The sequence below is a fragment of the Lepidochelys kempii genome, chromosome 1 (assembly GCF_965140285.1).
Source record: "Lepidochelys kempii isolate rLepKem1 chromosome 1, rLepKem1.hap1, whole genome shotgun sequence".
Taxonomy (NCBI): domain Eukaryota; kingdom Metazoa; phylum Chordata; order Testudines; family Cheloniidae; genus Lepidochelys; species Lepidochelys kempii.
The window spans coordinates 187,255,080-187,280,139 of record NC_136380.1 but is presented as its reverse complement, the minus strand read 5'-3'; the positions used below and the strand labels follow the sequence as shown (position 1 = coordinate 187,280,139).

Genomic DNA, 25,060 nt, shown 5'->3' with positions numbered 1-25,060 from the left:
GTCACAACAGAAGCAGCTCCTTACTCTTTATAATTTTTCTTTTAAGTCTATTTCACCTCATTCACCGGTTGCCCATAGCCTTCTTAGATTCAGTATTGGTTGCTTCTGGAAGTCCTCCTCCCTCATAAGAGCAGGTAGTGTGTGTAGAATGAGGTCGTTTAGTTCTAATCTCATCAAATGGGAGATGCTTGCTCAATGCAGGTCATGCAGACAGACTGTGCAGTGATTAGCTGTAGAAGAAATAAGCATTTCCTCCCTTCTTGGCTTTCAATATATTAGCTTGTGTCTACGCACTGAAATTCCACTGGTCAAGTTAAACCAATAACCCATCTATTAACAGATAGAGACATTCAGCACAGAGGATTGTACTAGCTAAACTAATTTTTTTTTTTTTTTTTTAAAGGCACAACTTCTGTATTTAGACCAGAGCTTGAAAGAAAAAAAATTGGGAACAAGTCCAGCAAATGCTTCTCCTGTGACAATCGTCATGCAGCAGAGGAGATGGCAAGATAAAGAGGACACATTTTACATAGTTGGCTCTGCTGCCTGTAAATGGCAAAAGGAAGAGTAGAATCCAGTAAAAAATTGAAGTATGAGGACAGACAAAACAGCACAATGCTAAAGGCTTATCTAGGTAGGAAGTTTATTGGCATAATTATACTAATATAACTCCCTGTGTATACAAACTCTTGTGGTGGCACTAGAAGGATTCTTGAACTGGATAGGAAGAAAGCAGAATTAGGAGTGTCAAGACATCACTGAAGAAACTCTTGGGAGGAGCAAGATAACAGGTCTGTGCTCTGCACTCTTTCACAACCTCAACAATACCTGGACTGCTGTCACCTCAGGCAATCCTTGTCTACTTGAATTATGAAGGGAGTCCCAAGTATTCTCTCTCCTCGTTTGTAGCCTACTCGGATGTCCCTTTGGTCTAAAATAGCCCCAACTTGTTAACATTCAGGGCACAATGCAAGACTCCTACTTTCTCATACTTACAGGGAGGGTTTAAAGGTATGGGATGACTCTGTTTGTTTTTTAATTTTATAATCTTACTCCCTTTTCATAAGGCTGATGATTGAGGGTAGGTTTTCCGTTTTAATCCTTTAAAATATTTAAGCCACAAAAATATGTTCAAATGCCTATGATTCTGGTGATAAGCCAGCAGAAAAGCCTATAAATAAAAATAAATACTTGACCCTGCAGTGAAGTCAGAATACTGAATTTGTGACATCACAACTGTCTCCATAACAACTAATAATTCTCAAACACAATATAACATCTCCACCGCAGAATCAAGAAGCAGCTGGGCTGCAATGGAAGAAATGTTCCTATTCAAAACACAAATCTTCAACAAAACAGGGAACATAAGATGTTACTGAAGGTAAGCTGCCTTTTGTATAGCTCCTATTTCGTTTGCCCAGTGTGAGACTCCTTTTAAATGCTCAATCATACATAAAAGGCCTGTTGAAGTGTATATACACAGTTCTACAATGAAAAATGGTCTAATACAAAATTGACGTTTTTCCAAAAGCGAAGGTGTTTTGAAGAGTGCACCTGTTCAACTTTCATTAAAGTACAAAAGAACAGTTCTACTTACACTTTGCTCCTAAGGAAGTCAACGTAGTCACATTTTCAAAAGTGCCCTATAAGACTTGAATCTTAGATGCAGAACTTAAAGAAAAACCTCTTCCAAGTTTTTGGGTATTTCAACACATCCAACAGATGAAATGTAAAGTTATGATTGCCATATAGCACATTCCAGGTTCAGAGCTCACAGTCCTTTATTTAGTTGGACCATGGCAGGGCCCTTACATATCAGACATGTTTTCAAAAAGCACTTGCCTAGCACAATACATTGCATATGCAAGAGTATGAGAATTGCTCAAGCATAGTTCTCATCTGCATCTAAAATCTGTTTTCTGAGTACAGCCACCTTCTTTGCCACATGTAAAATACCTGCTACCAGCAATTTCTCACATTTACAAAGACCTGAAGTGTGTTCATGTAAAAGTGAGAATTAGTCTTTTTGAATCATACTTAGGGCTTTGGCTTAGACTGAATAATATTTAGTAATAAGAGCTAGTCACAGTTAAGTTTCTGATGAGAGGATACATATTAGTTTTACACACACAAAACTGAAATTACATTTGATACTGCAATCACAGATGTCTATTGATTCTAGTCACTCATTACACGGCTCAAGAAGGGAAGAGCAACGAAAATGTAGGAATTCCAATGTTCATTTGCTCAATTCAGGGTGTGTATCAAAGTTAAGTTGAATAAATGAGATCCTACATTTTTCAGCAAGTGTGAGGAAGCGGAAGCTCTGTGTGGCTTTCACCTACACCTATATAACTCCTGCATTTTAAATGGCAGCATCACAGAATTGAAATATTTTTAAAACTACGTTTAACATTGTACAACAGGATATTTTTATTCGCTATCTCTTTTGTAACGTGCTTTGAGATCTACTGGTAGAATACAAGACTGTTACTACAGCAGGGGTTCACAGTGATCCAAGGATTACTGCTGGGCCAAGGAACATTGCCAGGTGGTCATAGATATTGAGCTGTTGTGACCAGTCCAGGTCAATCCAGGTTTCCAGAGGCTATTTACCAATTAAACTTAAAAATAAAAAAACCCACCTCTCTGCACCCTACATTATACCGTTTTCAGCCACTTTAACTGTGATCAACTTTACTGACTGCACCAAAACTGGAGGGCAGAACCAAACTCTAAAGCAACCAGATCTCTTAGCCTACACTATCCTTATGAATGGAAATCCTGTTTATAGCCTCTCATTGGTGTAATACTACACATTTTTGGGACAGAACTGAAAGTGGGGTGTTTGGAGAACAGAAATGGTAGCCAGCAGCGGTTCCCCACTACTTTAAAGCTTGCTTTCATTTTTACTTCAACTCTCTGCAAGTAGTTCACATAACCAAATATTTCATATAACCAAGCACTACAGCCACTGCAAGGAAGATGTCCTCATGAAAATCTCTAGTTTAAGAAGTAGTCCACAACATGAAAAGTGCTTAAGAACCACCTGACCACAGATTCTAAGGAATGGCTGAATTGGGTTCCCCCCACTGAAGGTAAAATAGTAAACATATCTTTTCAAGTATTTTCCTGCAGTTACTGCCTCTGGAATGGAAGACCTGTAGGGTGGTGAGAACTCACATTTTGAAGTATATTTGTACATATTGACGAAGTGGCAGAAAATGCAGCTGTCATAATCCAAGAAAGAAGAAAAGGAAGTTGAAGTGGCATAGTCTCTCAATAAGAGAAGACACTATCATACATATTTAGGTAAATTATGTATTACACAGATATGTAGTTTGTAATGTTATGTATCAGAGATACAGCCAATTCCACTCCCCTCCACCCAAAAAAAATTTCATATGCACAGCATTACCTGGGAGTTCTCAGAATTAAAGTGTCTGTATACAAAACAATACACCATTTCTGTGCCCAGGAACCAGGCAGATAACCTCAGATCAACATCTCAATGGACAGTGAAAAGGTTTGACCTGGCCTATATTTCATTTTCACATCTGAATGAGTTGGACAGACTAACTGGGCAAGTAACTCATCAACAAGCACTAAGAGATTTTTCTCACAATGCATGGGAAAATATATCAGTCATCCTCCATACACCAAGTATTTAAAAAAAACAGTCCTTTGTAAAAGAAAAAAGTTAAAATGTAGTTGCTGAGTGAGAAGCTCTTCACAAGACTCTGGGTATAACAATTTTCTTTAAGTTCTCAACTTCAGAATGAGTAAATTACTGCTTCATAGAGGTGAAGAGAGGTATCAGCAAGAACTACAAATATTTGCCATGAATTTTGGCAAGATCTGCAGAGATTCCTTCACTGTACCCTCACCCACAAGCCATTCAAAAAACTAGAAGCTATACAAAGATTTTTGTTTTCTCTTGTACTTGTCCCTACCTGTATTTGAATCCTTTGCTTCCCACCCATGCAAAACAAAAACAAAAACTCCCCAATAGGATACAGTTAAGGTAGTAAACAGACCAATTTAAACCACTGTTTGAACATTTCAGTTAATAAAAAACAAACATTTGAAGGTCAAGCACTCAGGATGTGAACTCAGGAGTTCAAACCTACACAAACAGCCTGGAAACCAGTTACAATAAAACACTATCTTTACTTTTCTCCCTCTTATTCATGGGATCATCTCACTAATCTCACAAGAAGGAAGCGTAAATCTTCCCTGTTGCATATGAATTAAGTATTTAGTCTTATTGTAAAATAATTTAACTTGTGCCCACCTTCACATAAATACAAATGATGGGAGTAGGGAGGATGACAGAAGTCTATCTTGTACATGCACGTTTTCAGAGGTTGACCAAAACCAATCATTATTATTCATTACATGCTAAGACCTGAACAAACACACAGTGAGAAACAGTCCCTGCCCTGTAGAGCTTACTATACCAAAAAACCAGGGCCCTACCAAATGTATGGTCCATTTTGGTCAATTTCACTGTCATAGGATTTTTAAAATTGTAAATTTCATGATTTCAGCTATTTAAATCTGAAATTTTGCAGTGTTGTAATTGTTTGGGTCCTCACCCAAAAAGGAGATGGGAGAGGCCACGTTATTGTATGGGGGGTTGCAGTACTGCTACCCTTTTCTGCGCTGCTGCTACCTTCAGACCTGGGCAGCTGGAGAGCGGCGGCTGCTGGCCAGGAGCCCAGTTCTGAAGGCAGAACCACAACCAGCAGCAGAACAGAAGGATGGCATGGTATGGTATTGCCACCCTTACTTCTGCACTGCTGCCTGCATAACTGGGCCCTCAGTCAGCAGCTGCCACTCTCTGGCCACCCAGCTCTGAAGGCAGCAGCACAGAAGTAAGGGTGGCATAGTATGATATTACCACACTTACTTCAGCGCTGCTGCTGGCGGGGTGCTGCCTTCAGAGCTGGGCACCTGGCCAACAGCCACTGCTCTCCAGCTGCCCAGCTCTGAAGGCAGCACAGACATAAGGGTGACAACACTGCAACCCCCCTAAAATAACCTTGTGATTCCCCTGCAACTCCCTTTCGGGTCAGGACCGGCAATTTGAGAAAGGCTGGTCTCCCCCGTGAAATGTGTATAGTATACGGTAAAAGCACACAAAATACCAGATTTCACAGCCTGACACGTGTTCTTCATGGCCGTGAATTTGTTAGGGCCCTACAAATAACAAAATCTAGCCACTGAATCTCCCTAAAATAATACTTTAAAACATCAATCCTCAGATTAGTAAACATCTGAGTCAAGTAATTTTTGAGATATCACTCCAAAAATAACTGATTTTTCTACACAGGTAAGATGCCCTCAACATTTCCCTCAATTTTTTCCGCTGACTGAGGATCACACACAAGAAGTTTCAAGCAGATTGGTTTAGATTTGACCAAGTTAGAAAGGGCTTATTGGTTCACAGTCATGCTTACAACACTAATCAAAAACTTAACTACTGAAGGACTACCCTTCTACAAGTTGTAAGACAAGATGGGTCATTCTGTGCTTCATAAGCTAATTCCTTTTGTTGCTACAAAGTTTACTGCCCATAACTATTCAAAACTTAGTTCACAGGCAGAAAAACACATTTACTTAGACCTACGCTTAATAAGCTTTAGTGTAAATGTATTTATATTAAATCAGGTTGCAAGACCCATAGCTAGGTCCAGCCTGCAGTTATAACTACCGTGTTGAGGACAATGTTACAGTGCTGTAGTTCTCCAACATGGACAGGACATATGTTTTAATCAGATTCACAAATAGAGTTATAAGATTGGACTTTAGCAGGAATTTAGTACAATTTCAGAACACAGATCAGCCCCAACTACACAGGCACTACTATGTGGTAATCGGGTTCCACAACATAGACTAAGACCTAAATTCAACATCACAGTGAGATAAACTGAGGAAGCTCTTACCTCTCAGTGACAGAGTCATTTTAGTCTATCTGCAGACTCAAAGTGCATCATTTTACAGTATCAAGGTTATCCTCACAATTAGAAGAGGAAACAGCTTTACATATTTGTGTTCTAGAATTGTGCTAAGCCCTACAGACATCCTGTATTGTATCACAATTCCAGAACATACTTAAAACCCACAGAGTCCTTTCATGGAGCTAGATGCAGCAGGGTCTGGAGTTTCCACCACAAGTTTCTTCTATAGGGACAGAAGCAGCAATGGTGGTTGAAACCCCCCCACCCCCACACACCCCTACCTCTTCATAGGGCTGGAGACCTTTCCAGAGCAGGAAGTGGAGTTTCCACCCCTTTAACCGCCTTTTCAAAGTAGGTAAGAAGCAGTTGGTGGGGGAAGGGAAACCTTGCAATTCCTCAGTGGAGTTGGAGATGGGCAGGGTGGAGGATGGATGTCTTCGTCCTTGGACCCCAACATAAGAACTGATGAGCACTAGGCAGTAGACGATGAAGACTGACATCTCAGGACCTATACAAAGGGCCTAGAGAGCACTGGGAATTGGCTGGAAGTGGAGGCGTAAGTGGGAGAAATGCCACCTTCTGCTTCAAGCGCAAGGCACATTTCCTTGACCTTGTTTTGGTAGGGTTTTGAAAATATATATGGTTTGTTAGAGAAGACAAGACATTCTACTGCATTCCTAGGGAGAGAGGAACACAAACATGTGACAAATGTGTATCACACTGCTTAATGCACTACTGGAACATTCTCAGATATTAAGGGGATAAGCGTAGTATAAGAACCTAAACAGAAAAGAATTTCTGTTATCCAGTGTCAGGGGGTGGGGGAAAATGTGCACAACCTACAATGCCTCCTACCAACCCTGTATGCTGCTCCTATTTGTGTGGGTTGAGAAGCCAGGAAGACGTGGTCAAAAAAAATTAATTTGGTGTGGGGACTTGGAAGCATATTTTTCAAGACTGCTCTTATTCAGTTTGGTGAAAACTGCAGAGACTTCAGTTGACTGTGTTCCTTATGCTGTCTCCCCTCTAGCTTGTTTTGGAGAGGGGAAGCTCTGAACTAACACCTCCGCAGCTCAGGCCACAGACATAAGATCCCGCCCAGAGAAGGTCTAGATGACATGTGGTGGTTTAATATAGCAGCTATTGGAATCTTGTTTACTCTAGCACAGCGGTTTTCAACTGGGGATCCAGGACTCCCTGGGTGGCCAAGGGACCCCACGGGTGGCCAAGGGACCCCACGGGTGAAACCCAGAGCCCAAGCCCCAGCGCCTGCCGCTGCAAGGCCAAAAGCCAGAGCCCCAGTGCCAGACCAGGGGGTGGCACATCGGAGGCAGAAAGTTTGGAGTCAGGCAGTGCGGACAGCTGCTGTTCTGGCTGGTGTCATGGAGCAGGCAGCCATGGCGTTCCCCTGTCTGCTGCTGGTGCCCAGGGTTGCGGCTGCTCCTCAGCTCACACAGCCGGTTAGAGTGGCCTAGGCGGGGGACCCCATACTGTGGCCAGCAGAGCCCTTGGGGAGCAGTAACCACAGGGGAGCCTTCCTGGCACACAGCCCCTAGTATCCCCTACCCTGCACCTTGAGCTACTCGCTTGCCCGCACACAGCCCCTAGCAGTTTTCAAACTTTTTGAGATGAACCACACACACACACACCCCAGACAGACTGGATGGCATACTGATGTGAGTCTGAGGGTGGAGATGGTGCTGTCTTCCTGGACCCTGCTGTACGGAGCTGACCCAAGCCGCGCCGGCCTCCCCCCCAAAATACAAACCAAACTACGCCTATGCCTGAGAGCCCAGCCCTGAGTCATCCTCTCCCACCCCGTCCCCGCTGGGTGCTGGAGTTTTGATAGCATGTTGAGGGGGACCTCAGAAAGAAAAAGGTTGAACCCCTGCTGTAGTACTCCCACTCTAATATAGGTGGAGCTGCACCAAACAGTACTGCAATAGTGGGAGACTTGTTTGTTTTGGGGGTTTTTAAGGGCTTGTGTATACTCAACTTGCCCAGAGCCATAAAGAGAGATGGTGTGTGGAAATGGCAGTGAAAACTGGAAGCTCCTGGCTCCCAACCCAGTGTTAAGAACACAGAAGCTTAGATTCTGAAGAATCTTGAAAGATGGCCCTAAAGCTGCAGAATTCCAAGGTTTCTCATCACAAGTGGTCTAAAACACTCTGAAGTAGTGTGATAACAAGTCAATGATATCAGAGGCCCAAACTTCAATATAAGGATGACTGAAACCTACTGGTAAACTCTATTTGTTCATTTATATTCCCTTGAGCTATTCAAACAGTTATAAATGTTTAAGTTGTGCACTTCAGCTCCATCTTAGTGAATTTTACATTGGTCTTGAAATAAGGTGCACCACAGACTAGTCCCACATTTTTAAATGGTCTAGCCTTCTTTCCAAACCAGGAAGACTAAGCATAAGAAATACACAAGTAGGAGGAGGAAAGAAAGGAAAAAAAAACGTGGTGGGGGACAGTGCAAGCAGTATTTACAGTGAAGTTGTTTGCTGGCACCACCAAGCTGCGTGCTGCTCCTCAGATACCCCAAATCGCCTTAAAAGATAGAATTCAAGTTTTTTTGTTTTATAGTTTCAGCTTCCATAAGAAATAGACAAATTAAAATGAAAATGATACCCTTATTGGTGCTAGAGATCAGCAGGGTAAGAAACAGAATTGTGACTAAAATACACTTTGCAAGGCACATCTGCAGTAGGATTCCTGGAATAAGTTTAAGTCACATTTTTATTCAAGAGATGATTAATAATAAAGAAATGACTAATTCATGAGATGTCTTAGTCATTTCTACCATTATCACATGCTCCTCCCCTTGATAAAATCCAAGTTGTACAAACCTGCTATTTTTCATGAGCATGGTCAGGCACAAATTAGTAAATCACATGTTATCTGAAATAAAACAATCAGAGGAGGAACAAATGGTGAGGCAGTTTGATGCAAGGAGGACAGTGCCTCATACTAGTCTTTTAACCTGAGAAAGACAAGCAAAATTAGGGTAAGTCTCCAACCTCAATGAACAGCATTTTGTCCATTTAAAAGAAGTCTGAATATTACAATGCTTACCATTTCAAGGTATTATCTGTACACATCTTTCTTCTCCAAAACACTGTTCTAAGTCCTACAGTGTAAATTTTGTGATTTCAAAATAAAATGTTTAAAAAAATCTGAGCTACTTCACATGCAGTACAATTAGGTAAATTCAAATTCCAACAAAAGTACATAATGAGTGAAAGCTTTAATGGTGATGCATGATTTATAGATTAACAAGATCACTCTCTGAAATAGGTTTAAATACAGCAAGCTAGCTGGCAACTTTGTCTAATAATTTTAAAGAAACAGATACTAACTACACCTGTCTAAGCCCCACTTCCCACCTGTGGTTTTTGCAATCTCATTTTCTTTTTTATTAAAAAAGGTTTCTCTCTCCAATTTGCTGTGTGAAAGATGTTCACACACAGGAAGCCAATTAGATTCTTGTCTACATCAGACCTTTTTTCATAAAGATTCCTAACACTAGTAGCTGTAGTGCAACCAAGGTACCACTAAAGATTTGTCTTTGAATATCTGTTTTGTCTAACCCTACTTAAAGCAGGTCTACATATTACACTGTAGTTAAAAATTCTGACAGCCACCAACCAGCACCTTATTCATACTAGCACTCTCATTATTGCTACCATTGGTGGAGATGCACATGGGGGTATTAATGGTGAGACTTTAAGAAAAAAGTTTAGTTCCTATACAGTTTAACTGAATATATAGGGAATACAGTGAAGCTGATTATACAGAAAATGTAGTCAGATACACAAAATAAACAAACTGAAAAAACAGAGTAAGATTTTTCTTGAACTTCACAGATCATATATCTTAGGGGAAGACTGAAATGTTAAAAGGCCAAAAAACTTCCACACAAAAATGTAATTTATAATTTGATGGTCTCCCTTCAAGTAGAAAGGCAGAAACTCTGCTACAAACATCTATTAATAAAACTTGTCACTTACATAGCACTTCAATCTTCAAAACACTGTACAAAACATTAACTAATTATCTCCTCTCTGACTCCACAACACATCTGAGAGACTGGTATTTATTATCCCCATTTTACAGATGTAGCCTAAGGTCACATAGCAAGTCAACTCAGTGACAGAGCCAGGAATGGAACTCAGGAACTCCTGGATCCCAACCTACTGCTTAATCACTAAACAATAATGCCCAGTAGCCTCAGTCAAAATCATTAATACAAGTAGCCATTAGCAATTCATTAACATCCTCTTTCCCACAAGAAATTTGTAGGATGCTAATGAAGACCTACTGAAAAATAACCTGACAAATTTGGACATTAGCTGACTCCAGTTCTGCTAGACAGTTGTGCAGTCTACCAAAGGTAGGGAAAGGAATTAACACAGAAATTTTAAGTATTTTCTCTCTAGGAATAGAAATGATGAAGTGTTACAGAGTCTGTGAGGCTCTTATCCTCAAGGCTTAATAAAGTTAATGCACCCAACTGTGAAAAGGAAAAATAATCACATTTACAGAACTTCCTTTAATTAGCAGCTGTGGAATTTAGACAGGTTCCAAGTGAAGTATAGCTAATGTAGGAACATAAAGGGAAAGCTTACAGGATAAAATTAAATGTATGTGATTCCCTCCCCATTTCTACTGCTGTACTCAATGCGATGCAAGCCCACACTTGGGCTGCAATGTATTGCAACACATCACAAGAGGAACATGGTGATAAAAATTGTTAATGCAGAAGGGAATCTCTGCAGTATCAAGCAGCCAGTCAGTACTGTAAGTCTACACAATGACATAAGAGTCCTGCATTCACAGGATACCAGCTCTGTACACAGAGCAAGTAATATCAAGTTTGGAGCAATCGTTTTAAACTTAATTTTGCTTAAAGGTTCAATCCTGCTTTTATTAATCATGTAAATGGCACTTACTTGTATTACACAGATTAGAAATATGCATCTCATACAAACCTTTGTCATCTACAAGGACCAGAAGTGTGACTGCTTCTCTTAAGATGGTATGCAGTTTTAGTTATGTTCAAGTAATTGAGTATAGAGTAACTCCTCACTTAAACTTGCACGTTAAGTAGTGTAAATTCTTTTTAAAGTCCTTGAAGTTCACAAAGGAATCAGGACTTGGTGAAAGTGAGTGAAAAATTACCACTTCCCACAAACTCTACAACTCAGCCATACTCCACTGGGCATGCCAACTTTTGTTATGGCTATGCACATCAAGGTCAACCCACTGAAGAGGGCAACTAATTACTGCAAATTTTTCAAAAAAATTGGGCAAGCAGATGGGGGGGGGGGGGGAGACTCAAAGAAGAATGAAAGGCCTATGGAAAGGATGAACAATATTCCACTTTTACAGGAAAAAAGGTACGACAATAGATCATAACAAAAATATAAATTTAGACACCCCATTCAATCAAGCTTTTCTGCACGTTTAAACTTGTGTCAGATAAGAACTACAACTAGAATGGGTTCTCTTTTTAAACACAACAATGGCTATTCTGATTGGACCATTGTGCTTTAAGTAATGAAAATGCTTCCAAAATCTCATTTTCTAAACAAAGTATTTTGTTTATTCAATTATTTGTTTATTTTGTTTATTCAATCATCAGAACCTTGACTACAAGCAGGAACTATACCACTATGTTTATGTAATATTCTGGTACATTCCAATACATAGCACAGAATAATTGATGCTATACCGGGCTTAATAGCTAGAGATCAGATTTGAAAATTGCATCAATTTCCCCATATATACACACCAAGTTAAGCAGTGCTAAACATCACTACTCAACAACTTAAGTGTCAGAATCTAACCATTTGCTTCCTAAAGACTTCATATTTGCTTGAATTAGGACTATAGAAAGTTGTTGGTTTTTTTTTTTTTTTATATCTAGTCACTAGTGGCAAGAGAAAAGCTTTCTCTGGAAAGGCTGGAGGCCCAAAAGATTATTTCCTTTCATTTAAAAAGTTAGCAAATATAACCTTCCAAATGTGAACTAATACACTGCTGTCTTCCCGAGTCTGCAGAGAGGAGGAGCAGCAGTTACTGCCAGCATTTCACAGCTCTCCTAACCACTGAAGTAAAACTTACAAGCCTTTGGTCATTTTCACCTGTGAAAGTCAGAGCCCTCTTGGTAGGTGAAACTGTCAAGAATCATGTCAGCTTCACTCTGCTGCCACTGAAAACCAGAAAACTCTGGAGGGATAAGAGAAAAATTCTGTGTCTCTTCCATCACATGGAAAAAGCAGGATAAAGTTTCAAGTTTATCAGACATCTACTTGCCAGAGACTGATATCGAAAATGGAACCTCACTCAAGATCCACTGAAAGCACCTTGATAGCAATTGCAGCTGGGGCGGGAAATGGGCTTCTTGTCCAGATGTTGCTGCTGGTTTGGACTGGTGAAGCCACCTTCCATTCTAATCATGTGGGAGGGTTCAGTAAAATTTTAAGCCATAACCTTAAGTATACATCAGATTGAGGTAGACAGATTTGTTTTAGCACGTAAATGGCAAAATGCTAGGTTCGTAAACCCCAGGTCAGGCCTATAACAATACAAGGCCAGAGTCCAGCAATCCATCCTTTAAGAATTACTAAATTGTCAGTTAGAATCAAATTTTTGTTTGCAGGATGTTATGTACATTTTTATCATCTTGGATAAAATATCTACAGCCTCAGCAGTGGTTAAATTGCTGCTATAAAGGAAATTGTCCTCAGATAAATGGTTTCTCTATGAGAAGGTTTCACTGCTACACCTCACCCCAGGTCAATAAATCAAATTAACTGCACCTTGTCCTCTGGCCGGTTACATCATCAGTTTGACCACATCTTGCGAAGCGAGTGCAAAAACATATGCTATTTAAGGCATGAAATCATATTACTGCTTTTTGTCCAGCCAACCTCATGCTGCTGGTCTGTGAAGCAGTCAGTCACCTGAACAGTCTCATTATAGCTTCTACAGATCTTTTCTTGCAGTGTTCAAGGCCTGTCTTTACCAAGGATGAGCAGGGGGAAAATAGGTAGTAGCGAGACTGATTATTTTAAAATTAAAATGCTTTTCATTAACTGAAGTCTAGTATTTTTTTACAAATTAACCTTCAAAGGAAACTCTACAAAATAAGCTGACTGCACTATTACATGAACTCTTCTAAGCCATGCTTCAAAGATGTTTACATGCTAATCTGATATGGCTAGTGTAAGATACCCTTCGGTCAGGCCCTTTTCCTCCACAGTTGAAAACAATGATCTCTACTGAGAAACCACACAGTTTTATCAACCCTAATGCTACATTAAAATAAAATGACTCCATTACCTCCCTTGAAAAAGGAGTCCATTTTGCTTGTTGTCAAATTGCCTGGTGTCTGGCTAAAATATATAGTTAGCCTTGACAATTTAAAGGGGGGGGGATATTTTTCAATTTTCACTCAGCCAACTATGGCAAGCAAACATAGAAAACTTGTTTTTGTTTTCTTTTATTCCCAAATTCAATTAAAAATAACTCAGAAGTGCCAGGGACTGACAAAAGCTTCAAACACACAGGACTGCTATACAGCATCCACATTTTAAACATTGATGAAAAAGAGGTTTATTTTATTTACTGTTGTATGATCCAGTGTGTTACAAAATTAAAAATTCAAGATTAGGTTCTGAGTATCTGACGGTAGGAGGGAGGCTTTTTAGATTTTGAAAGTGTTCTCACAGCCCCATGAAGTACAAATTAAAGTCAACTCCTTTAAAAAAAAAAAAGTAAATCGGGGACAAAGGGATGAAAAATGCTCAATACTCACTGAAAAGCAGTTATGGAAGGGGCAGCTTTACAGTCTTGTGTTGCTATAAATTAAAAATAAGCCCTTTATTTAAAAGACATGCGTGTGTGAGAAGCTGTGAGCAGTTCTGATGCTGCTCAGGCCCCAGGAGGGTTTTGTTTTTGCTCGCGGGGGTGGGATGGGGGGGTCATTTCGGTTATTAGTAAATAAATCAAGCAGCAGAGAGTGAGGCCTACGCGTCTGCCAGAGGAGTCAGGGCCTACCTCTTCCTCCCCCCTCCCCTCCCCACACAGCCTGGGTTTGATCTCTGGGCCCTGTGGGTTGCCAAGAAAATTTTTTAAAAAAGCGAGAGAGCAAGAAAGAAGAATCATATTGAACCACACAAGCACATGGGGCGAATGTAAAATATAAACACGGCTTTGGGCTCTGAGTGGCTGTTATTAAAGGTCTGAATTACTAAACATGAGAGGCGGGGAAACTCAGGCGGCCATTTCAATAATATAAACCTCCCCGAATTAGACATTATTCAAATGAGAGACACACACAGAGAGGGAGAGCGAGCCCGGCCCCGCACCCCTGGCAGCCAGCCTGCCACCCCACCCACCAACGCTGCCACCCCACGCACCCCTCGCTGGGGGAGGGGGGCCCTCAGAGCATCGCTGTTGGACACCCCCGGGGGCCAATGCCGGAGCACCCTGCACTGCGCTGCTCGGGCTCCCTCACGCCTAAGGAAACGGGGAGATGCCAGGGCAACCTAGCCCCCTGGGTAACAGATTTCCCCCCCCCAGCCCTTCACCACCAGGGAGACCCCCCCCCACAGAGAGTGGAGCGGGACTGAAACACCTTCGCTGTGGGGGGCGGAGGGAGGCCCCCGCCAAGCTCCCCTCCCTCCCCGGGCCTTCCGCACCCAGCCCCCCGCTGCAGGCAGGCCTGGGGCTCTGGGGAAATAACGCTGCCCGAGGACGGTGGGCTGAGAAGCCAACCGCCCCCCGCCGCCGCCGCCGCCGCCGCCGCCGCCAAAAAATCCCCACGCCCCAACCCGCTCCCCGCCCGGAGCAACAGCGCGGAGGGGACCTCGCTGTTGGGAGGGAGGATGCGGGGTGCTCGCCCCCCAGCTCCGGGCTCAGCCCCCCAGCTCCCTGCCCGAGCCGGGCCCGCTCCGCCATGAATATGTAAAGCGGCTTTATTGTGGGCGTGCGGCCGCTGCCGGCCCGGCCCGGCCCGGCGGCCTCTGCCCGGGTTTGGGGGCGGGCAGGCGCCCCCGTGCCCCCCGCGCCCCTGTGTGTGTTCCCCGCACGGGGAGGCTGCCGCCGCCCCCGCTCCCCCCTGTGCCGTTAATTATAATAATCCGGAGTACTAATAAATTATGCTAAGCGGGGCGGGCGGGCGGCGGGGGGGCCGCGCGCGCGAGTATGAATATGAATATGTAAAACGCAGTAATGATTACCTGCCGCCGCCACCGCCGCCGCCGAACTCTCATCTTGACTCGCTGCTCCTCCGTCCGCCATTTTGAATATTTTAACCAAAATCGGCCGCCCGATAAACCCTCCCTCGCTCCCTGCCCCCCCGCCCGCTCCAATCGCGCAGCCGCCGTCTCCCCTCGCCTTCTCCCCCGCCCTGACTCTGGCACACGGCCTTTGCGCATGCGCGTTCTGCCCTTGCCCCTCCCTCGCGGGCGACCGCTTCGCGCTTGCGCCATCCGCCCTTCCTTCTCGCTAGTCCATTACTCCCGACCCCCCCCGTGTTTACCCTGCCAGCATCTCTGCGCATGCGCCACTTCCTCTGCCATTCACCTCTGCTCCAGCCTTCGTTGGCATATAATCGGCCTCGACACGCGCGCCACCCCGTTGCCCACCACCCCACTAGAGAGTGCGCCCTTGGGCAGGGCGAGTGATTGGCTGGGACTGCGCTGTCAGGTGCTCCTTGTCTGCTTTCTGGGGGCTCATTCCAGCTCGAGAGCAGCAGCAGGGCAGACCCCGCCCCAGCAGAGGTGCATTGTGCTACCGACACGTTGGCATATTGGTGTATTGCTGTGTGATGGGATTGATCGCTTCTGTGGGAGGGGGTAGGGTCACCAGACAGCAAGTGTGAAAAAACGGGATGGGGGTGGGGGTAATAGGAGCCCATATAAGAAAAAGCCCCAGATATCGGGACTGTCCTTATAAAATCAAGATATCTGGTCATGAGGGAGGGGGTCCAAGGGTATTAAAACCATCCATGCCAATTTCATTTCTAACTGGGAGTGGGTCTGAAGGACAGAAATTGTCCAATGTGCATGGCCAGATAGACAAGGAGGCAAGCTCCGGGGGCGGGGGACACACTGGTCCCTATCACCTAAGGCTGAGCCCATGGAGTAAGCACCTGCATGTGGCTGTTGCACCATGTTTTGATATATATATATATAATAAAACTGACAATCAAAGGAGACCCCTTGTACTCATGCAAAGCTTGCAGCAAGGTAAGGGCCAAAGCGGGTTAAAAAGGACAAGAACACCAGACACATTAAAAGAAGAAATGCTTGCGGCATATTCTGATTTAGTTTTTATTAACTATTTTACTGCCAGCAAGCTGCTGGGGAGTAGCATAAATAGGAATCACAGTAAATAAAATAGATAATCCTAAATGAAAACATTTTCAAATATAATGGTTAGACCGATGAAGCATCAAAAAAAGCAAAATCTGCAAGTGGTATTCTGTGAAAATACCCATCACAACTGTTATGTGCAAGACAGGTACTCCCCAAGCTCAAAGTGGAATTAATCCCCTATGTATAAAAGGGAATTGAATAATAAGAAAATTAAATAGCAGAACCTTCAATTCTGTGCAGAGCAGGGTGTGTGAGTGGTGGTCTTTCATATCTTCAGAGAAGAACAATTACAGGAAAGTAATTTTCTCTTTAAAGAAACCCATCATAACACATCTCCAGTCTTGGACAACACAAAACTCCAGGGAGATCTCTCTCAAACAAATACTTTAACCTCTTCCATACTCTGCATCAAATTTGACTGGCCTAAAAGGAAAAGAGAGTCAGACTTTGTGCCTCACTCATCAAAAGTAGACAGTGTATATTGGGGTCTACAGCTAAAATTGGCTTTATGTTAAAAACTTCCATAGCCTTACAAAGAAGGGTGGACAATAATCTTAAACAGGTGAGGTGACAAAACATTGCTGGTCAGTCATGTTGCTGAGTTTAAAAATTCAGCAGAATTAAGTTAAAATGATTAATAACTTTAATCGTATTCCTTATAATATTTTGTTGCACACATCTACACACAAAGGCCAGGAATATCATACCCCATATAAAGAAAAAGAAGAAACTGAGGAGAGTCTATGCAATATTTTTCACTAAGGGCCTGATCTGAAACCCAGTACGAGTCTTTCCATTGACTTCAATAGACCTTTTTGGATCAGATCCCAAAACAACAACATAAAACTCCAATCAGTTTCACTGCCAATATTCAAAACTCTGGGTAACAGTGACACTGGGAAGAATCGTATCTTGCATGCTGCTACTGGAAAAAGTTATGAATAGCAGCAGAGGCAGATACTGGAGGATATAAAAAAGAGAGGCATAGGAAAGGTTAGAGCAGAGCTGCCCCATAAGGGCTGCATCAGAAATTTTTTTTTTTTAAAACAGTCCTAGGAGTGTTCCTCAGAGTATGTGATTTTTGTTCCTTCATAAAGTCTTCTAATATCCCAGAATATATTGGTGGAAATTGACTGTGCTATGGAATGGTAAAGAAAGGCCTTCTAATCACATTGATTCCATATCTACATTCAATTTGATGATATTCCATGCTACTTATTAGATACTTTGTCATTCAGAGGACCTATTTGTAACTAAGGATGGATGACTCTCCAGAATAAAAATGAAAACAGAAGCATACTGGATTGCTACTCTTCAATTTTGCCTCTAGCTGGTCCTCCATGAGCCAGCCAATCCAATTTTATGGCCAGATTACATCAGCAGTACAGCCAAAGTGATCACACCAAAGAAACTGGGCCTTTGTCTGCACCTTTAAGACTCTACACAGCTCTACTCTTGCATGCATTTAATCTCCTCTCCCGTTGCTTCTCATCTCATCCCTGCACTATCATACCTGTATGCAGCTTCCTATTACCTTCCTCTCTAAACGATGCTTCTCTCTCATCAAGGACAACCTACTTAATCACATTTAATCTTCTTTCTTGCTCTTGCATCTACCTGATTCAAGTTATCATCCCCAACTGTGATTCCAAAATGCAACCTTCCACAATCTTCAAGAATATCATCCAAAATATGGTTCCCGTTTGACTAGCTATAAACAGCAAAGAACAGCACTCCCTCTGTACTCCATCATATCTGCCCACATAACCTCTCTGGCTCCCTCTCCAGAGACTTCTCTGGATCTCTATCTGCATTCTCCTCTCAGGTTTACTTTGACACATCTCTTTCTGGCTCTTTCCCCAAGGCGTAACACAGGTCTCTGTGGCTATATATCCAGTAAAGCTTGGCAAATCATTGGTAATGAATAATTTATTGGACAAATCTTGCCTCTATTTCTGTTGTGAATTGTCTTCAAACAGATCATGATTTTCTCAAGTTTATTTCTTACTTGAAATTATTTGCCAAATACTTCTTGGCCTGTGTCTTATTCACAAGCAATTTGTTGTAATTATTTGAAATTCAAGATGATTTGACACATAGGCGACACATAGTTCAATTCTGCAAGGTACTGAGCTCTCTGGCTCCAATTCCTCAAAACAGTTAAACATTTGCATAATTTTTAGCCATAAACTGTCCTATTGAAGTCAATGAGACTGTTCATATGCTTGATGGTAAGCATGTGCTTAAGTCCTTCACTGATCTGGGCCCAGAGTGCTTAACCCCTTGCAGGATGGAGCCCCTAGTTTGTTTCTGTTCCCTGACTGGATAAGTGCAACTCATAGAATCAGGTTTCTGGTATGAATACTTACACAAGTAAGTTAAACATTTTCTAAAAAAATCTCTATTTGGGTGAATGTTCCTGCCAGTAAATTCACTTAATGCAGTATTCAAAATGAATACATACAAAAAGGGCATACATTCAGTCAATGGAAATTCTTTTAAAAATTCAGTTGAATATTCTTTTTCTTTTCTTTTTTTCTTTTCTTTTTTTTTACAGTATAGACCCATCTCTAATTCCCAGTCCCTACTCTTGGCCTCTTTTCAGAATTCCCCCCATCTCTCTGGTTGTTCCAGTCACTGAAGTTAGATGCCCTGTACTGCTAGTTGTGTCTGTGACCCCAGATCTTCAATGCTAGTAGTGTTGCCTCTACCCATCACCGTCTCTAACTTATTACTGTTTTATTGACAATAATTTTTTGCACTGGGGGGCAAAAGAAATACAGATAATTATATATAATCAAAAGGCAGATTGGGCAGCAAATCCAACCCTTCACACAGCCCTAGTTCAGGGAGAAATAAGAAGCATGCTGTATGCACCTATTTTTGGAAGGGGCTTCCTTAGCTGATTCCCCTTCCCCGTCCCCCCCCCCCCCCGCGGAAGTTTCTATGCTCTAACTTTCTCCATGGCTTCTTCTTTTGCTCCATTAAATTTCCCTTCTGCAGCTTTTGCTCATGTCCCTGATGCTGTTCTTTTCACATACTTTCCTTCCTCCCAATTAATTTTTCTTCCCAGCCAGTTCCTATCCTCCTCAAGGAGGTGCTGCTCCTGTCACCATGCTTTCTTAGGTCTTCTCATGCACTGTTTAAAACTGTCCCCCCTGCCCAACTGCCATGGAAACGTATGGTCCCAACATTCTGTCCTTTCTCCTCTTAATGAGGCATCAGCCTTTGAACATTCTGCTTGCCATTAGCACAGCAGCAGAGGAAAGAAATATCACTTCTGTGTAGCCCCCTTCCTCTTACATCCCCCTCTCACTTCTAGACCATTCACCTGTCTGACTCTCTCATGATTCACAAAAAGAAAAGGAGTACTTGTGGCACCTTAGAGACTAACCAATTTATTTGAGCATAAGCTTTCGTGAGCTACAGCTCCTCACTTCATCGGATGCAGGCTCATTTTGAATACCTCTCTCTTTGGCTTCCCACCAGTTCGCACAGGCAGTATCCACACTTCTTACAGAGATCTGAGCTGAGATTGTGGCACCACTTATACTAGATGCTGTATATACACATAATAAAAGACAGTCACTGCCCCAAAGAGTCTGCAATCTAAAGAGAAGACAGACAAAGCATGAGAGGAAGCAGGAATTATTATCCCCCTTTTACAGATGGGGAAGTGAAGAGCAGAGAGCTTGCAAAGCAAGCCCATAAGTAGGCTAGGAAGGATCAGATTGTTGTTGGCAAATATCAGCAAATGTCAGTTTCACCATACACACACAAACCAACCAAAAATATTTCCATCGATAACTATCAAAATTTATAAATAGGCAAAGTAATCAAAATGCTGCTTGAGAACTTATTCAAGTTTGATTTAAGGATATTTGCTTTGTATATTTTGACATGTGATGTTGACAATTTGTGTTTTAATGGTTATAAAGCTTTAACTTTTTATACCTCAGTGTTTACTGTCATTAAATTATTATTGTCTGAATACTCCCTGTTGTTCGATGCCTCATAATTTCCTGCAACTGTGGGCATTTAAATTGATCAAAATAGAAATAAATGTTTAAAAAATAAACATCACTGAGATTATAAAAATATAAAAATTGAATTCTGCCAAGCCTACCCATAAGCAATTTGTCAAGGTCACAGAGGAAGCCTGTGGCAGAATTAGGAATTAAACCCACATCTCCTGAGTCCCAAAGTCAGTGATTTAACCACAAGGCCATCATTCCTCTCTCTCACCAGTCCCCACATGCCTCTTTAATTTTTACTATAGCTGCAGTGGGATGAGGCAGAGTCCTCTATTCCAAAAAGCTGACATCCTCGTGCACACTTTTGACTCCAACATTCTCCCCCTTTCCAGTTAAAAGGACATCACTCCCAACATCTGGACTGCTGTGTGCATAGCAGCAGAGAGGCAAAGAATATCCATTTCACATGTACTCCATTGTAGTTCCCTACTCACCTCTCTGGCTTTCAATATACACTTCAAGTTCTCCAGCTCCCTTTTACCAGATCGCTTTCTTTGCTCTCTGCCTGCATCCCTCTCTTGTTCCTCATTTGAGGAAGGATGACCTAAACTCTCTTATTCTGATAGTTGTGACTGACACTCTGGGTCTCAGACTGATGAAACTACTGCAGTGCAGCAGATCACCCCTGCACCCTTTACCCCTCACTATAACCAGCTAACTCCTATTTTGGAGACAAGGAATAGAACATGTAGGAAAAGAAACATGAGGTTTTATTTTTATATTTAATGAGGCAGTTCAGGCAGTAATTCAGACCCTTCACACAGCCTCAGAAAAGGGAGAGGTAATCATCAGGAGCACACTCATCTTTTCATGTGGGTTTTTCAATCTGCTTCTCATTCTCTGCTCTCACTTCCTCTCTGGCTCTGTTGATATATAAGCATTTCCATGGTCATCACCACTGTAGCCTCTGAATGCTTCACAACTCCCCATCCACACTGGGTAGGGAAATATCATTATCACAGTGTTTCAGTGCGGGAAACTGAGGCATCAAGAGATTTCAGGGACTTGCCCAAAGTCACATTGTGAGTCTGTTACCCCTGACTCCCTTTTCTGTGCATTAACCACAAAGATTGTCCTTCCTCCTGTTGATTTCTTCAGCTCCCTGTCATTGCTTTCACCAGAATCCACACACACTGTTCACTGTGTTCTGTTAACTTTTTCTTCCTGAGTGTTCCTTGTCTGTCTGGTGAGGGGGATCCTGCAGCTGTCACCATACGTTATTCAATTTTCTCCAGCTGCCCAGTTCAAATTGCCATCCACAACTGTCATTTCCAACTGCCTTCTGCTTCCAACATTCTGTTCCTCCAGCTACCAAAGGGACATCACCCAAAACACTGTTGTGAGGATTAATTCATTAATGTTTGTGAGGTTCTCAGATACTACTTCTCAGAGGCCAAATAGATACTGTAAAGAGGGCCAAAATGTGTTTCACACCTGTTACAAAAAGAGTTCTGAACCCCTAATTCCACAAGAAATCTAACACACTTTCTGTTAGAGGCATTGGAAACACTTTGGCCCTGTTTACACTAATGACCCAATTGTTTTTGAACCCGGGGGCCAGGAGGGACACACATTTGACACCTTTTATCAACCACAAGTCATTTTCTTAGTATGGACAGAGCCTATGAAACAAATACGCAGCTGGAGCTGGGCGCTGTTGAAAACATTATCTTTATTCTCTCCTTACCCTTTATTCCAGAACAGGTTCTTTGCTTATTCCCTCTTCAGACTTTTCTGACACACAGCTGGGGCTGGATAGAGATTAGGAAATCTCTCTGCCCCATCATCCTTGAATATTCCCTTTTAATTTCACAGTTTAAATTCCAACTGGGTAAATATATTCTGCCTACCTCAAATTCCTCTGTAATTTCAATTGGATACGGTGTCCTTCATTCACTGAATCTTGCAGCGCTGCTGGGCGCAGTTCAAAGGCAGACATGTTCCATTTCATATCTATTGGAAAAAGGGATGAGATCAGGGCCCCTTTAAACAAAAACTAATGCTGCACACATCGTAGACAGAAGTTGCTGTGGAGTAACAAGGCCATCTTAACCCTTGGCTGCACAGCAGACATTTTTACAACGTCCTAGTCTCTACATATTTTGGGATTAAAAGTCCAAGTCTGGGTCTAAGCATTTCTCCCCCACAACACATACACTTTGCTCTCTGTGAAGCTATGCAAGGAACCCCCAGCTACTATTCTGAATTTATGTTGCCAGAGTGTACCTGCTTGTGCCATTTTACAGTGTCAGTAACATCACAATGATTTGACTAATTAGGCCTTGACTACACTAGAAAATTAAGTTGACTTAACTATGTCTCTCAGGAGTGTGAAAAATCCATATCCCTAGCGGCATAGTTAAGCCAACTTAACCCCCGGTGTAGACAGCACTTGGCACACAGAATACTTCTTCCATTGACCTAACTACCACCTCTTGCGGAGGTGAATTAGCTAGGCTGATGGGAGAACCCCTCCTGTTGGCATAGGCAGTGTCTACAATGCAGCGCTACAGCAGGGCAGCTGCACCACTGTAGCACTTCAAGTATAGATAAGCCCTTAGATTCAAGGAGTTGTGTAGCAATGTGAGTGTGACCAGCACAAGAACCTGGTTTCAATAAAACACCTTCCAAAAACAGGAAAATTCCCTGTATTTTATTACACATCACCAATATATCTTGCAAATTTTGCAATCCTCAAACATTTCACCTCAAACCCTGCCCATGATCACTGAATCCCACATCCCAAATTGTTTAGAGCAGTGATTTAAAAAAAACTGTTTAGTGTTGGTATTTGTTTCACATCAATCTAAAAATATCTCTGGTATCTCTGAACCCAGCTCTCAGTTCTCCCTCTCCCAGCCCCTCTTGCATGCTATATCCATTTCTTCCTTGATCTCCTTAAGAGGATGTGGTTAGATATCAGCCCTGTCCTTGCCAAATTCTGTGAGCAGGTCCTGCCTCATACCACGCCTCTGATACAAGGGCTTATGTCTCAGCCTCTCTTCCTACTACAGAGGGTACAGCTGCTTACTTTCTTCATGTGCCTCTATGCTGCCCTGCAGATACTGGTAATGTTTTGCTTTCACATTTTTGCTGCCTTTCCTCTGGACCCTGTAAGAAGCTTAGCTTTAACCTGTTTTCATAGGAACAGTATCTATGATTAAAAGGGAAGAGAGAAAATACTCCCTCTCTCATTCCAATTCTTTCTCTCAGACCAATCTTTCTCTGGCAAACTCCACAGTGGGTTTCAAGGAGTCTGCTCACCTGATTTAAAATTCTGTTTAAACACAGTTCCAGCTAAAAATATTTGGCTGTTCAGGATGGATGGGGCCAAATTGTGGTTAAATTACTTTGTATGGAACCATGTCTAAATGGGGTCTTAACTTGGTTGAGTCCTGTGTCAACTGGGCTTCTGCTTTTTCTCTCTCTTTCTGGATTGATCCTGTTCCAGTGGAAGCTTTGCCGTTGACTTCCATAGGAGCAGATTTGGGGCCACTGTCTTTGTCTCTCTGGCATGAAGCAGTAAGCTTAGCTGAAGCCAAAAATAATACAGCAGCCCCATACCTCTTCTTGCCAGCTTGCACTCTCCGAAAAGAGGCATGTTCCTGAAGAGGGGGCGAAATACATAGTGTCAGTGCAACAGCTGGGCTTTGTTTTTTAGTCATAAATCTTTAAGGAAGGAGGAAAGGAAAGGAGCCATGATATTCATCTCCAAGTTCGTCAGCGGGCAAGGGGCAAGGCTGTATGTAGTACCAGCAGGAAAATGAAACATGTGAAGGTACAAGCGCCAGCAGGGGGAAGTCACTGTTGCTTATTGTCAGTTTTGGTGTGACACATAAAGTTCAGCTAATCCTCTTAGTTACAGAGACACACTGGTGGGGGGAGATTGTTATCTCAAGCAATTTACTGGCTTTATTCTTTTTTTCCTTCAAGTTTCTTCTCGCCTAATTGAGCAGCAGCTCTTCCTGTGACTGGTTTGCAATAATCCTGGGGCCTCATCAGGGAAAACATTGTGAAAAATACAGAAGGAAAAGCTGCCCAAGCAAGCCAGTTTTTGCCATGAGTCTCCCTCTGCAGGCAGGCATTGGAAAGGGGTTCAAATCATGAGAATTTCAAGAAAAATGTCAATGTAATATAAATATTCTGATCACAAAGAAAAGCAAAGTACTCAGAAACATATGATCTAATCTGAATGAATAATTAACCATCAGTCAGAAAACTGCCAGTTCGACACTCTGAGATGAAGACTCAGAACTAGGGAATACAGATCCCACTTCAGTCCTACTTTCATTGCCAAATGTATGTGTCTGACATAAAACTGAGTAAAAAAGAATAAGAGTAATAGCAATTTAGGAGTTTAGTTTAGTTTATTTATTTATTTAAGAAAGAAGAATTCAACTCCAGGAACAGAAAAGAGAAAATCCCTGTTCTGTCTTTTTCTACAGATGTTTCGTGCACACAACAGCTCTCCACTAGGGTATCAAGTTACAAATGATTACATCAAGGCAAAGTCGTTGACTGTCTACACTCTGAAAATTTCTCACCATTGCTATCCCTAGTTTAGCTCCAGTGGTGTTAGCAGGGTTCTGAACCCTATCATGGGTATTTTGCCAGCTGCCACAAGTGCTTTTAATATCATGTTGATTAGACCTGAAGAGTTGTGTGACATC

The 25,060-nt window shown here is 42.2% G+C and overlaps 2 protein-coding genes across 9 annotated transcripts in view; both read right to left on the bottom strand.

Moving 5' to 3' along the window:
* The window catches only part of POU2F1 (POU class 2 homeobox 1), a 181,965-nt gene extending 166,643 nt beyond the window's left edge, over nucleotides 1–15,322 (bottom strand). For 3 of the 7 annotated variants that reach the window (XM_073304768.2, XM_073304795.2, XM_073304805.2), the window contains exon 1: nucleotides 15,217–15,322. In XM_073304768.2, coding sequence (XP_073160869.1) covers nucleotides 15,217–15,277 — 61 coding nt within the window. In that variant the 5' untranslated portion in view covers nucleotides 15,278–15,322. Of the gene's footprint in view, nucleotides 1–8,817; nucleotides 13,776–15,216 lie in introns of those variants that run through there. The other 4 variants (XM_073304824.2, XM_073304853.2, XM_073304781.2 and 1 more) reach the window with 3 other exon arrangements.
* A 1,031-nt stretch (nucleotides 15,323–16,353) lies between these two features.
* Nucleotides 16,354–25,060, bottom strand: part of STYXL2 (serine/threonine/tyrosine interacting like 2) — a 122,356-nt gene continuing 113,649 nt past the window's right edge. Inside the window, exons 14-15 of one of the 2 annotated variants that reach the window (XR_012154161.2) lie at nucleotides 22,241–22,343; nucleotides 16,354–16,779 (exon numbers count right to left, since the gene is read on the bottom strand). The gene's annotated coding sequence lies outside the window, so the exon portion shown is untranslated. Of the gene's footprint in view, nucleotides 16,780–21,035; nucleotides 21,254–22,240; nucleotides 22,344–25,060 lie in introns of those variants that run through there. The other variant, XR_012154157.2, reaches the window with a different exon arrangement.